At 40.9% G+C, this 15,284-nt stretch overlaps 1 protein-coding gene across 1 annotated transcript in view; it reads right to left on the bottom strand.

The window, feature by feature from the left end:
- SLC6A19 (solute carrier family 6 member 19) overlaps nt 1-15,284 on the bottom strand; it is a 54,446-nt gene that overhangs the window by 30,005 nt on the left and 9,157 nt on the right. The window contains exon 2 of the mRNA XM_043978040.1: nt 2,377-2,517. Coding sequence (XP_043833975.1) covers nt 2,377-2,517 — 141 coding nt within the window. The remainder of the gene's footprint in view (nt 1-2,376; nt 2,518-15,284) is intronic.

Genomic DNA, 15,284 nt, shown 5'->3' with positions numbered 1-15,284 from the left:
ATGAGGTCAAAAGCCAGACTGAAGAAAGTTTAGAAGAGAGAAGAAAAGGAGGCAAAGACATTTAGTATAGACAACATTTTCAAGGAATTTAGCTGAGAAAGGAAGGAAAACTATAGGATGATATGTAGCACAGATGGTAGGGTCAAGTGAGTGATTTTTATGAATGGAAGAAACATGACCATGGTTTTAGGCAGCAGGGAAGGAGCCAGTAGATAGCAAGAGATCGAAGATTAGAAAGAGTGAGGATGATGGTGGGGACAATCAACTAGAGAAGATAGGAGGGGATGGAATCAAGGGTATGTGTTGAGGGGTAGGTCTTGGCAAGGAGGAGGGTCTTCACTTCAGAGACTGAAGCAAAGGAGAGAGTAGAGGATGATGTCAGAAGGACTGAGGTGACAATAAGAGCAGATGAGCCCCACATTTGGGGATATCCATGATCTAACTCTACAGAACTTCTCTTACCTTTCCCCACATTATTTCCTTTCAAGAACTTTACATTCCATTGAAACTAGGCTATAAGCTTGAACCCCAGACTTAACATCCTGAGTGCTCCATACATTCATGCAAGCCACCTTTATATCACTTCCTCCTCACCTATAACTTTCAGAATCCTTCTTTTCCCTCAAAGCTCTTCAGTTTCTTCCTTGATGAAGCCTTCCCTGACAACCCTTACCCCAAGAGTAAAAGTAATCTCATCTTCTTCGAACCTCCCCAGAACATCTTATCTGACTTTCTTCTTATCCCAATTTGTACCATACTTATCTTCACCTGTGTAATTTCTCCTTTCCTTCTCTTCCAATTGTAACGATTGGAACGACGCCACCTGCTGGAGACTTACTGTAGAAGAGTTCCGCCCATGAAGTGATGGTCTTTGAGGGCAAGACCAGGAGTCTTTTCTTTGGCATCAGGAAGGGACGTTGGCTACTGAGAGGAAGAAGGAAGGGACTAGCGCTCTGTCTCGGGCTCTTTCCTGAGGACTCCAGAGGAGAAGGGAGATAGAAATGCGCTCTCCCTTTAATAAATAGGAATCTAGGCCTTTTCTTCTCTCTTTACCAAATTCTTATTCTCCTTAATAAATGCTTAAAAACATAACTCTTGCTAAAGCTTATAATTTATTGGCGACCACTCATTAGATATTTTAGACAGTTTAGCTAGAATTTTAGCTCTTAACACAATCCCTCCTCACAAACCCCCAGCAGTAGGGTAAGCTTCTTGAGGGACCAGGGTATTATGTTCTCATCATTAAGCACAGTGCTGGGCACTCAGAAGATTCTTAGTAAATGTTTGTTGAATCTTGAATCAAAGCTTAGGCCATCCTGCTGTTGAGACACAGGGCCTTTGTATGAGAAACAAATGTCTCTGACTGGAGCAAGCAAACACTGTTTTTCCTTCAAGTTATTCATCAAAAATTGCCTCTGCAATGGATGGGCACTTCAATCATTTTTTTTTCTATTGAATGCCACTGTTGGCCACATGCTTTGTATTCTGGGGAACTGATGATCCATTCCATTAATGAAGGAGACAATCAACTCTTACACAGGGTTTAAAAATATTTAAATCTTAATAGAAAAAAACAGCAGACATGGAGGCCAAAGTTAGATTCCCTGGAAATGTTCAAGACAGGGCTAGATGGATACTTGTCAGGGATGTTTTGGAGGTGATTCCTGTACCAAGCAAGGCACTGGGCCAGATGACCTCTAAGGTGCTCCTGATTACTGGGTCATCAGTACCTTTAGGTATCTGATCTTTGACATCCCCAAATAAATGTAAACTCACTTCCACAGTCACCCAGAAAAAACAAAACACCCCAAATGGGTCTGTCTAATTAAAGCATAAAACATTTTGTGCAGTGCTTAAGAAATGCAGGCTTAGGGGCAGCTAGATGGCATAGTGAATAGTGAATCCACTGGCCCTGGATTCAGGAGGACCTGAGTTCAAATCTGGCCTCAGACACTTAATACTTACTAGCTGTGTGACCCTGGGCAAGTCACTTAACCCCCATTGCCTCACAAAAAAAAAAAAGAGAGAAAAGAAATGCAGGCTTATAAGACTGAATGAGGGGGCAGCTAGGCAGTGCAGTGGATAGAGCACGGGCCCTGGAGTCAGGAGTACCTGAGTTCAAATCTGACCTCAGACACTTAACACTTACTAGCTGTGTGACCCTGAACAAGTCACTTAACCCCCAATTGCCTCACTAAAAACAAAACAAAACAAAAACAAACAAACAAGCAAAAAAAAGACTGAATGAATACAGTGATCGAATTCTGCATTGGAACAGTATCATGGAAATAAAAGCTGAAGAATCAAAGTTTGCTTCTTGACAATATTCCATCTCTAGTTAACCTGTTAAGGACAATTTCAGTTCTAATGACTTACCTAATCCCTTAAGGGTGGGATGAATCGAACTCCAGACACCAACACTGCCCTTCCTTAGCCTCTGTCCAATGGCAAACTCCAGATGAAGCAGTGGGATACCCTCAAGGACCAGCAGAATGAGGAATGGGATCATGAAGGCTCCTGGAATTGACAAAGAGGCCAAATGAGTATTTCTGATGCTAGAAAAACAGTATGAAAAAGACACATGGTTTGGGATCTGGAGATTCTTTATGAGTGAGTTCTTTAAGTATTTACTGTAAATATTAAATTTAGAAAGGAGTCATGTTATAGCAATGAGAAAGTATCAGGGATCAGAGGATCATGGACTGGAATGAAAAGGGACCTCAAAGGCCATCAAGCCCATCAAATTTCATTATACAAATGAGGAAGTTGAAGTCCAAGGAGGTTATGGAATTTGCACAAGGTCATACATATAGGTAGAAAGTATCAGAGGTGAGATTGGAACCACATCCTTCCATTTCAGTGAAAAATGGGCTTTGTGCTTTTTTATCATGACAATGTTTAGTCAATCAGTATTTATTGATCACCTCCCACCTCCCCCTTCCACATCTTGGTTTTGATAAATCACAGATCAACATAAGAAATTAAATGGAAATTTGGGGGGAATTTTGTAGAAGTTGCAGATGGCATGTGAAGGCCAGCAGATGACAGAAGAAATTTAGGAAATGTATAATATATCTATGTCTATATCTGTATCTATATACACATATACAACATATATAGTATTGCATAATATCAACATATTGTATCTTTTAATAGCACAAATATACTATGTTTTATACAGATTTTCCAGATCATCGGGGCACCATGCCCCTAACTCCCCTGCCCGCCCCCCCCCCCATTTGGAGAGGATAACTGTACTTTGTGTCAAGTATTATAGTCCTACAAAGTAGTATAAAGCATGGTCTCTGCTCTTTAGGGGATCACAGATCTAAAACTGGAAGAGTTTTCAGAGGCCATGTAGTCCATCTTTGTCCTTCCCTTCCATTTTTCAGATAAGGAACCTAAGACCTAGAATGATAAGTGACTTGTCCAAAGTTATACAGGCAGGATTTGGGTGTGAAGGCAGGATTTGAACTCGGGTCTTTAAGCTCTGGAGCCAGCACTCATTTTCCAAAGCTACATTACCTCCCTTCTAACATAACATGAAGAGTTAACAGCAAAGTTAAATGAAATAATGCCAATATAAGAGATATCCCTGGGAAGAATATGATCCATTGTTCAATAAATATAGAAAATGAGCTCAAAGATCAAATAACTGGTAGCTATTTTAATCTGGAAAGGCTTTACAAAGAAGGTGAGATATGAGTTGGGCCCTGGAAGATGTATTGGATTTGAAAAGGTGGGAAATTGCTTTAAAATGTTCCCCCAAACAATACAGCTTTCTCTCTTCCTTTTCAACTCTGGGCCCAGCTCATTATCCATCTTTATTGTCTGTCATAGACATACTCCTTGTTGGATAAGCTCTATTGGGTGTTTATTAGATACGTGTTGAAATCTAGTCAATAGACATTCTTCATCCATTTGGACTTTCCTGTGTGGATAGATAGGTCAAACTCCTTTAAGTGACTGATTACTGGTATTTTCTAGGAAGCTCTGCATTGTCTTGGGGCTTGATACAATCCACACAATGTCATGACAAGTCAGAGCATCTGGAGGACCTTGCCATCCACAGGGAATCCCTCCTCACTCTGGATTAGGCACTGGATTTTTTCCATCACAGTGGCAAATATTTCTGGCAAGCATACATCTCCCTGTTTTGTACACTGCCTGGTTTGTCATCAGAGGGTCATCGATCAAGGTTATTTCTGATCTCTAAATCATATGGCAGTGTTTTCTGTGGGCAGCTAATTCTATCCATGATATATGGATGCTTGCTAGTATGTGTATTAGTAAGAACCACCATGATCTACTAAACTAATTAATTGTGCTATGTTGGTTTGTTGTTCGTTTTTTAAATCCCAAGTATCTTTATCATGGCTTTGCTACATAGGCTTTAAGGCAATTTCCACAAACAAGTTGAAAAAAACCTCACAATATATTTACAAGTTCATTCATTTAATGAATATTTATTAATTCAACTGAACTTTAAAATTTGAAATGAGTATGCCTCTATTATGTATGTCAGAGGGAAATTATGCCTCAATTAAGATCTGGCAAAGGTTAAAATGTTAATATTTAGCAAATGCTTCTAAAACCTTGTCAGCTGTGTATGAGTATCATGAGGACCATATTGGGATTAAAGTTCATCATTCCCTGGAGCAACAGAGTGATAAAGATTTCCAAATATATAACTTAAATGGTTTCTGTGGACTCAAGCATTAGGACTAGTCCTAATCTTTGATGAGGAAACTACGAGGCTTTGCTTTATTTGATTGTTTATTCACACACTGATGATTTTAGGTAGACCAATAATTTTCAAATTATCTCTCCTGGACCGGTTTTCCAGGTCAGCAGTTTTTCCCAGAAGATATTTCACATTGCCCTCTATTTTTTTATTCATTTGAATTTGCTTGATTGTGTCTTGGTTCCTCATAAAGTCACTGGCTTCCACTTGTTCAATCCTTGTTCTTAGGCAATTATTTTCATCAGAGAACTTTTGTACCTCTTTTTCCATTTAGCCAATTTGACTCTTCAAGTTGTTGACTTTTTTCTCATGTCTTTCCTGCATCACCTTCATTTCTCTTTCCATTTTTTCCTCTACCTCTCTAACTTTATCTTCAAAGTCCTTTTTGAGCACCTCTATGGCCTGAGACCAATTCATATTTTTCTTGGAAGCTTTAGATATAGGGGCCCTGATGTTGACATCTTCCTCTGAGGGTGCCCCTTGGTCTTCCTTGTTATTGAAGAAACTTTCTATGGTCTTCACCTTTCTCTGTCTGCTCATCTTGCCTTTCTTTTACTTGACTTTTAGCTCCTTAAAGTGTGGCACTGTTTCCAGGCTTCATTATCCCAAGCTTAAGAAGTCCCAGGTGGTATGATTTAAGGAGAATCAGGTTCTTCACTCGCCCAGCCTCTTCCCTGGTCCTTAGATGACCCCAGACCAACTTGCTAATCAACTAGCTTTGTGTGTTGTGGTTGTTAGCTCCGAAGAGCCTGTGCCCCTCCCCAACCTGGGCCACTGCTACTCGAGCCTACCTCTTGGTTCTCAGCAGGGGTATAAAATCCAAGTTCTGCCTTAGCACCAGCATAAACCCCTGTAGTCTCCCCCCTGGCCAGGGCTCAGCCCACTCACCAGACTGTGAGCTTAGTTCCAGACAACACTGGCACTTCAGCTGATTCAGAGGCTCTGGGGGTCTCCTTCTCTGGTGAGGCCTTCCTGGGACTGGATCTGTGTCAGGGTGACTGTGGGGTTGGGCTCGACTCCTGTATCAGCACAGCAGCTCCCTCCTTCTGACCTTCCAAGCTGTTCTTGGTTAGAAGATGATTTCAGCACATTCTTCTGTGAGTTTTGCTGCTCCGGGCATTTTCCTATGGTGTTATTTGGATGTTTTTTGGAGCGATGTGTCATGAGTTCGGGAGCTCACTGCCTTTCCTCTGCCATCTTGGCTCCCTCACACACTGATGATTTTAGATGGCCGTTTGGCAGGGAATTTTTTCTTTGTATCACCATTATTTGATTGAAAGGTTTGAGTTGAACCACAAAGGTGGCAAATGATGGCTATATCCTTTTCCTTAACTTTATAAATCATTCAAGACGGTTGTACTGGGGGGTCTGGCACATATACAGAGTGCCTGGGAATGTATCTCTCTACATGAAGCTGAAGAGCTTACTTTAGGAGACTCAGGATGATGACAGGTAAGGGGAGTACTTTAGGGAGACTGTGGAGAATACATAGACATCCTATAGAACTGGTTCTGGTCTGCTTATGGACTGCTCTTTGATTGACTATTGAGACAGTCAACAGACGTCAGCTGTCTTCTATCATTTATCTAATGAGAGACTATAATGGGAGAGACCCTGAGGCATCCGTCCCTCTGAGGACATGCAACCCTAAGAAATGTCTTACCCCTTGGCCTCTTTTTTTTGGTTTGTTTTTTGGTTTGTTTTGCGGGGCAATGACGGTTAAGTGACTCGCCCAGGGTCACACAGATAGTAAGTGTAAAGTGTCTGAGGCCAGATTTGAACTCAGGTCCTCCTGAATCCAGGGCCAGTGCTTTATCCACTGCGTCACCTAGCTGCCCCCACACAGACAATATTTTTCAGAGGTGGGAATTGAACCCAGATCCCCCTGATGCCCAAAGGCCAAATCTCCTCTGACAGATGGAGTCTATACAACTAAAGCTCAAGAAATCCCTGTGAGTATCAAGTCAGGTTGGACAGTTTAAATTGGAGGTTAAACTTAATGTGAAAATAAGAACTAAGGAACATGATTGAACACTGCGCCACCTAGCTGCCCCTCCCTTGGCCTCTTTATTCCTTGTTGTCCATTCTCTGGCGAAGGGAGTAGAGTCTGTGACCTTGATGAAGTTTGAAAAGTCAGGAGAATGAACCAAAGGAATCTAGGAGTTGGAGATTAGGCCAAGTTGGATAGCCAGCTCAGCACTGATTCCCAAAAAGCAAAGAGTGACCTTCTGGACCTATGCCAGTGGAAGCTGAGATAAGGACTCATTCACCAGTCATGCCACATCAGAGCACGAATTTGGCGGAACCAACGTAATGTGGAAACTGAGCTAAGTGCTGAGTCTTCTCTCCGACATAGCTAGTACAGAGGAGAGTATACAACTGAGGGTTTGGGGAAGGAAGAGTTTGTACATTTCTTCTTGTTATGTCTTTGAAATAAATATCCCTTTGCAGAAGCTAATTAATATTAGGTGTTAAAATGGATCTGGTGCACTAGTCACTGTTTTTGGAGGGGTTTTTTGGTGGAGGGAACATAGACATTATGAGCTCAAGCTAATGGTAGTGGAGAATTTGTTGTTTTGGTTGTGTCCAACTCCTCATGACCCCATTTGGGGCTTTCTTGGCAAAGACACTGCAAGGGTTTGCCATTTCCTTCTCCAGCTCATTTTTACAGATGGAAAAACTGAGGCAAACAGGGTGAAGTGACTTGCCCTGGGTCACACAGCTAGTAAATATCTGAGGCCACATTTGAACTCGAGTCCTCTTGACTTCAGGGCCAGTGCTATATCTGCTACATCACCACCTAGACCTGCCAAATCCCTCAGGGTCCCCTAGAACATTAAAGGGGCAGATTTAGTAGACCTGACCCCACAAGAGTGTACATATTACATGGTGATAAGTGGAGTTGGATATTTTTGGCTCATTAGTGACAGTATTTTGTGCAAAATATGAGGCTAGCACCTGGCAATTTAACCCTCAAGTGCTTTTTGTTTGCTTTAATTCACTTTTCTGGTTCTTATGGTCCTATCAAAACTCAGGAAAGCCTCATGATAATAACTTGCCTTTATATAGTTTTCTAGTCTACCCTTCTCATTTTACAGGTGAGGAAATTGATAGGCCACAGAACCAAAGTGACTTGTCACCACATAGAGAGGTGGAATTAGAATCTGGATCTGGCAATGCTATAGCCATGGACTTCTTTGAGTGTGCTCCAGGTCTAGGGATCATATCATTGCCTCTACTGAAATAATGAGGCAAGTGATTGATAACCATCCTCTACCTATCAACCTCCAAACTTTTCATTAAGCTGGGTTATTGGTGTAAGCAAAAGGTCACTCAACCTTCATCAATATATTGATTACTTTTTATTTTAAGTGAGGCAATTGGGGTTAAGTGACTTGCCCAGGGTCACACAGCTAGTAAGTGTTAAGTGTCTGAGGCTGGATTTGAACTCAGGTCCTCCCGACTCCAGGGCCGGTGCTCTATCCACTATGCCATCTAGCTGCCCCTTGAATATTACTTTTGCTAGTCCATTTCTTTCTTTTCTTCATAAGGAGCAAAGACATGTCCTTTTTCTAGTATGTAATGATGTCTTAGGCTTCACCATAACATGTGGAAAGATTAGAATGTGTCTCTCCCAGAACATGGAGGAGAGACAGAAATATGAGTAGAAGAGGCAACCGGGACCAGCAAGATGGCTATTTTCCTATTCATCCATGCAATCTACTGCCATCTTAAGTCAGGATCCTCATTTTAAACACAGACACAAGGAAATATAGATGTTCTGCAGTTATGTGGCTCTAATCGCTGCTGTAGGGAAATGGGAAAATGAGTGCAATCATCTTGACAAAGGTCCTCCACAGCTTTGCACATAGAATGTTATTTGAAAGATGTTCAAAGAGCATGTAAATGCCATTAAGAACTTTTTTGGGGGTTTGGGGGGGGGGCTGGATCTGTAATTTCATCCATATAGGAAACTTCTGATAAGGAACCTACCACCACCAGTGTGGAGTCTTACCTAGAGAGCTGGCTGGACCATTTAAACTTTAAGTGATTTGTTTAATGTCACAGACAATATTTTTTGTTTTGTTTTGTTTTTGTTTGTTTGTTTTGTGGGGCAATGAGGGTTAAGTGACTTGCCCAGGGTCACACAGATAGTGTCCAGTGTCTGAGGCAGGATTTGAAGTCAGGTCTTCCTGAATCCAGGGCTGGTGCTTTATCCACTGCGCCATCTAGCTGCCCCCACACAGACAATATTTTTCAGAGGTGGGAATTGAACCCAGATGCCCCTGATGCCCAAAGGCCAAATCAGCTCTGACAGATGGAGTCTATACAACTAAAGCTCAAGAAATCCCTGTGAGTATCAAGTCAGGTTGGACAGTTTAAATTGGAGGTTTAACTTAATGTGAAAATAAAAAATAAAGAACATAATTGAATAGATACACATGAATTATGCACCCTACACATTGTGCGTGCACATGTGCACACACACACACACACACACAAACCTTGAACAAATTTTTCCAATAAATACCTATGTTACTCCTTGGGAATAACAGTAGCAGCTTGTGGGGATTGGGGGGGTGGGTAGAATTCATCCCTGAAAGCCTACAAAGTGCAACTTAGAAGAGGAAAATCATCTTTTACCAAATGATACCAAATTGAATCAAAGAGTTAAGGAAATTTCCAAATGTTTCTGACTAATTCCTAGATAAGAGCTGAGTCCCTGAAAGAACTTGATTCAACTGGGGATGAAGACAAGTAGGATAGGGGAGACAGAAAGGGAATGAACATGGGATTCTACTGGCATAGGACACTCCCTGGTAAGGAAATGCCGTCCACCAGTGTGGATCTGGGACTTCTCTGAACCCATTAGCCTTAAAGTGGTGCCTAGGGCACTGAGATGCTAAATGGTTTGCCCTGGATTGATCATACAGCCTAGAGCATTAAAAGCATAACAAATTAACATTATCCATATTCTATTTGTTTTTGGTTTTTTGGCAGGGCAATGAGGGTTAAGTGACTTGCCCAGGGTCACACAGCTAGTAAGTGTCAAGTGTCTGAGCTGAATTTGAATTCAGGTCCTCCTGAATTCAGGGCTGGGGTTTTATCCACTATGTCACCTAGCTGCCCCCATCCATATTCTATTATAATCCTATTTATTTTGTTAAATATTTCCCAATTACATTTTAATCTGGATCAAGCCACACTCTGCCCACTGGGGAGCCTTGTTTGACACCTCTGGTGTACTATGGAGTACCAAAAGAACCAGAAGATATTGGCTCATATATCTCACTTCAGATACGTCTGACCTCTTTGATCTAAGGTAAGCATGCTGAAGGCCAAAGACCATTGGGTTGGAAGCAAAGCACCTGATTGGGTTCAGATCCTGATTGTGCCACTTTAGCTGTGTGATTTGGGATGTGCCATATCACTTTTCTGGGCCTCAGTTTTATTATCTGTAAAATGGCTAGATGTTTGACTACATGACATCCAAGGGTTTATCTTACTCTAGATTTATAACCCTGGGAAGTTACTTTACCTCTTAAAGTCTCAGTTTCTTCATCTGTAAAAAACAAGTGTGTGGGGGATGGAGTAGAGGAGATGACAATACTGGACCCATCTACTTTATCTCAAAATGCTTCGTGAATGCAAATTATTATTAGAGAATAATTGAGTTATTTAGGACACATAACTAGGACAGGCATTGCAGATGGATATTGGATAGCAATAGATGGTTCTGGGCCTTTTCAGAATTTCCAATTTGGTATTTATTTGGGAATTTAATTTGTTCTTTTTCTAGCTTTTTTTAGTTGCATGCATGCCCAATTCACTGATCTCCTCTTTCTCTATTTTATTCATTTAGGCCAAACTAGCATATTTCTAATGATTAGCTATACCCAACAGTGGCTTAAGGATATAAATGAATTAATGTGAGATTAAGGGGCAATCCATATTGGTTGATTGATCCCAAGTAGTCTATTGTACCCTCAAAAATGTAAAAAGACTTAGGCTTCTTCTAAGAGGGGCTACTTTATGGAGGATCTATATGTAACCCAAAGCAGACAGGGCAATTCCCTCACAAAGAGTCTTGTGATGCTGAATGCTGCATGAGAAAGGACTCCTAAGTGGCTGAGAGACCTCTGAGATTGTAATCCTGTACAAGTATGGATAGACTTTGGAGAAGGAAGGGAGAAAGTGAAGTTCTAGAGAGATCATCTATGAGAGAAGGGGAAAAAAAATGTGGGTGGCTAAGAAAAGCCCCTGGAGTCACAGACATTTGGGTGAACTTGTCCCCTTAGATATGCCTCTTGATTCCCAGAGATTGCTGAACTCTCACAGACTGCTAAAAGCATTCTTCCCTAGTTAGAATGTTTCTCTTAGGGGCAGCTAGATGGCACAGTGGTAAAGCACCAGCCCTGGATTCAGGAGTACCTGAGTTCAAATCCGGCCTCAGACACTTAACACTTACTAGCTGTGTGACCCTGGGCAAGTCACTTAACCCCCATTGCCTCACTAAAAAAAAAAAAAAGAAAGAATGTTTCTCTTATTGGTTGATTTGAAATTACACCTTACTCCTAAACTGAAGGGCTCATTTACTCTTCTGTAGTCTATTATCTACTCTAACCTGTATAACTTCCCCAATTTCTATTTTACTATCACTTTTGATAAACATGTTACTCAGTATTCATGATTTGTCTTTTATGTAACCAGTTTTTGGTGGAAAAGAGCTGGCTAATCGTCCCTTTTAAAGTCAATAGCGGGGGCAGCTAGGTGGCACAGTGGATAGAGCACCGGCCCTGGAGTCAGGAGGACCTGAGTTCAAATCTGACCTCAGACACTTAACACTTACTAGCTGTGTGACCCTAGGCAAGTCACTTAATCCCAATTGCTTCACTAAAAAAAATTTTAAAAATAAACAAAGTGAATAGGGAAAGTGGCTTTTATTCTTAAACACTAAAAGAGAGCATTGTATTACTAGACTTCAAGCATTTGAAGTATGGTAGACAGATGCAATAAACCTCTTCGGAGATAGGAGAATAAAGGATCAATAGTCCTTCTCCTGCTCCCCACAAAGGCAGAAATCACAGTAGCCCTTGGAGACCGAGAGGGATAGATCTCAGATCTCAGATCAGATAACTAAATATATCCCTGCAACTGTGTAGCATGACTGTTGGCCAGAGTTCAAATTATTACAAGAGTCAATCTATTTACATGCATATTGCATACAAAAGAACATAGATAAGCATCCAAGAGGAAGAGAATAAGCTACAACCTACAGCAATGGAGGGAATGACCATGGCAATGAAATCCCAGATCCATTGAAATACTGAAGAATTTAGGTAATGCACATGCACAGTGGGACAAACAAATCAAAGTGACAGGCAGAATGACACAGTAAGCCAGGAATTTCATGAGACCAGAAGTAAGCAGTGAAAAAAATAACAAGATTTGGATAATTTGGGGGCCGGTGCAGTGGTTAAAATGCTAGCCCTGGATTCAGGAGGACCTGAGTTCAAATCCAACCTCAGACACTTAGACACTTGACACTTATTAGCTGTGTGACCCTGAGCAAGTCACTTAACCCTCATTGCCCCACCAAAAAAAAAAAAAAAAGAGAGAGAGAGAGAAGAAAGAAAATTTGTTTCTAGATAAGAAATTGAAATGTAGTTTACCTTTTCTCCGTGCAATAAACACTACTTTGCCATTGTGGTCTGGGATTTTGCAACCTGGGACATATGGCAAAGTTTTAAGGAGCACATGAAGATGAAGGTGGTAACATTCCTAACAGGTGCCTGATGCAATTAATGAGCTGCAGGTGCGGTATGAACTAGGAGGGATCTAGCTGCCTAGGTGAGTCAGGATAACCTGAGTTCAAATCTGGCCTCAAACACTAGCTATGTGACCCTGGGTAAAACACTTACTCTCTGCCATAGTTTTCTTAACCATTAAATGGGGAAAATAATAGCATCTCCTCCCCACGGTTGTTGTGAGGGTCAAGTAAGATGACATAAATAAACCAGTGGGCATGGGGGCAGCTAGGTGGTGCAGTGGATAAAGCACTGGCTCTGGATTCAGGGGGACCTGAGTTCAAATCCAACCCCACACACTTGACACTTACTAGCTGTGTGACCCTGGGCAAGTCACTTAACCCTCACTGCCCCACAAAAAAAAATGAAAACAATTAAAAAATAAAATAAACCAGTGGGCATATAGTAGTCACTTGATAAATACTTGTTTCCTTCCTTCCTTGGCTTTCTCCTGTATTTCTTTTCTTCTAAAGTTTAATGTGTACTGGAAAAGTGATAAGATAGGCACTATAACGTCCTAGGCTGTTGTTTGGTGGTAACCTTTTATAGAGTAGTTGTTTGGTCATTTTGTAATCATGTCTGACTCTTTATGACCCCATGTGGAGTTTTCTTGTGAAGATACTGGAGTGGTTTATCATTTCCTTCTCCAGCTTATTTTATAGCCAAGGAAACTGAGGCAAACATTGCTAAGTGAGTTGCTCAGTGTCACATAGTGAGTAAGTATCTAAGGCCAGATTTGAACTCAGGAAGATGAATCTTCCTGACTATGGTCCTGGCACTCTATCCACTGTGCTGCCTAGCTGCCCCTTTTATACAGTAAATGATAGGTGTTGTTTTTTTTCTTAGTCTTTTTTTTCTTTATCACACAGATGCAAAAAACAGGAAGAATGTCACGGGAGTTCTTAGAAAAGAGAACCTTTGAGAATCCTTGTGCCAGGATGATTATGTTTAACTTTCTTATCATTTAAGAATGGATCTCTTTAGCTTTATCTGTGTTAATGTTTGAATGTACACTTTACTGATTGATCACCATGCAATGGACCAGATTGCAAAGAGCTGGCTCAGCCCACTCATCAAGAACTCCATCTTGCCCATTCAGAAATCACTTCATTGTTTAATGATGGATTGTTACTGGGATCAAAAAAACAGTGAGCTGAAAATCATCATGAATCTATACATCTGTTGATTTCATCTAGAACTTATATTAAATGGCTATTCGTAGTTCATTCCTTCAGGCCAATTACCTCAGAATTCTCATTAATTTCAGTTATAACTCACCAAAAACTGACAGGATGGCCCTCTTTTTTAATCAGTTGGATGTTGATTCAAGTAAGTGTAAAGCAAGGGTATTTTAGTTTCAATTCGATTAGCTCTGACAAATACTTCTTGTTGTGGTGGTTCAGTTGTGTCTGACCCTGTGACCCCATTTGGGGTTTTCTTGGCAAAGATACTTGAGTGGTTTGTCATTTCCTTCTCCACTTCATTTCATAGATGAAGAAACTGAGGCAAACAGGGTGAAGTGACTTGCCCAGGGTCACACAGCCAGTCTCTGAGGCCAGATTTGAACTCAAGATGAGTCTTCCTGACTCTAGCTCTAGCACTCTAGGCACTGTGCTACCTAGCTGACAAATACCTATTAAGTGCTTATTATGTGTAAGGAAGTGTGCTACATGCTAGGGATACAAAGATGAAAAAACAACAATAGTGCCTACCCTCAATGAGCTTACGTTCTACTTATATCTTTATGTAGGGATAAATAGGACAGTAAGTAAAGATGGTTTTGGATCCCTTCTTAGACATATCTCAATGAGTTATGAGTAACCCACTCAAGCTCATAGGATAGGCTAATTCAGATGTAAACTCAGACCTCCATCTTTTCAGTTATGCTACCTCTTATGACTATCTTTGGATTTCACATTAGCTATAAGAGAACACCAGTGACACCTTAACCTGGGAGATTGATACCTGTTCTCATTAAACCACCAGTTTTATTATATGTCTAGGGTATACCAAGTCACAAGGCTTTAAACATTTTTAAGGATCATAGGTTTATATCTCCCTTTACTAACATCATTAACAATTTATTTCCATATCTTGCTCATTTTTCTCTAGTTTTTAATCATCTTAGCTGCAAAGTAAGTCATATAATTGATGTTACTTTGTATCTGTGTACTATTCGGAGCAGGAACCCTGAAAAACAGGATGTATTAGCTAAGCTTGGCAGCTTCCCTGGAAGCTAAAGTGTCCTGAGTAAATAGTCATTGTAAATCTACAACTAACTATGTCCCTGGTTGCTTTTACCTTTACTGATGACTGGGATGCTGTTGAGAGTGAACTGGGTTTACCATAGAGAGAATGTTCCATTCCTCCTTCCTCTTGTACAAAGCAAGTGTGGTACAGTTAGCTCAAGCTCCCCTATCCTTTCTGCCTCTCATCCCATTCCAGTCTCTCTAAAATGGAAAGGGAAAAAACAACCACCAAGGAAGCTGTCATAAACCAATAAATTTATCATGACATGTGCCTTAGAGAGAAATCTTTTTTTTTTTTTTTGCGGGGCAATGGGGGTTAAGTGACTTGCCCAGGGTCACACAGCTAGTAAGTGTCAAGTGTCTGAGGCTGGATTTGAACTCAGGTATTCCTGAATCCAGGACTGGTGCTTTATCCACTGTGCTATCTAGTCACCCCAAGAGAAATCATTTTAAGTGGTTTCATCCAAGAGAGGAATATATGTA

The sequence above is a fragment of the Dromiciops gliroides genome, chromosome 1 (assembly GCF_019393635.1).
Source record: "Dromiciops gliroides isolate mDroGli1 chromosome 1, mDroGli1.pri, whole genome shotgun sequence".
In the NCBI taxonomy this organism is placed as follows: Eukaryota; Metazoa; Chordata; class Mammalia; order Microbiotheria; family Microbiotheriidae; genus Dromiciops; species Dromiciops gliroides.
Note: the sequence above shows the minus strand (reverse complement) of the source record. Positions and strands in the feature narration are given on the sequence as shown.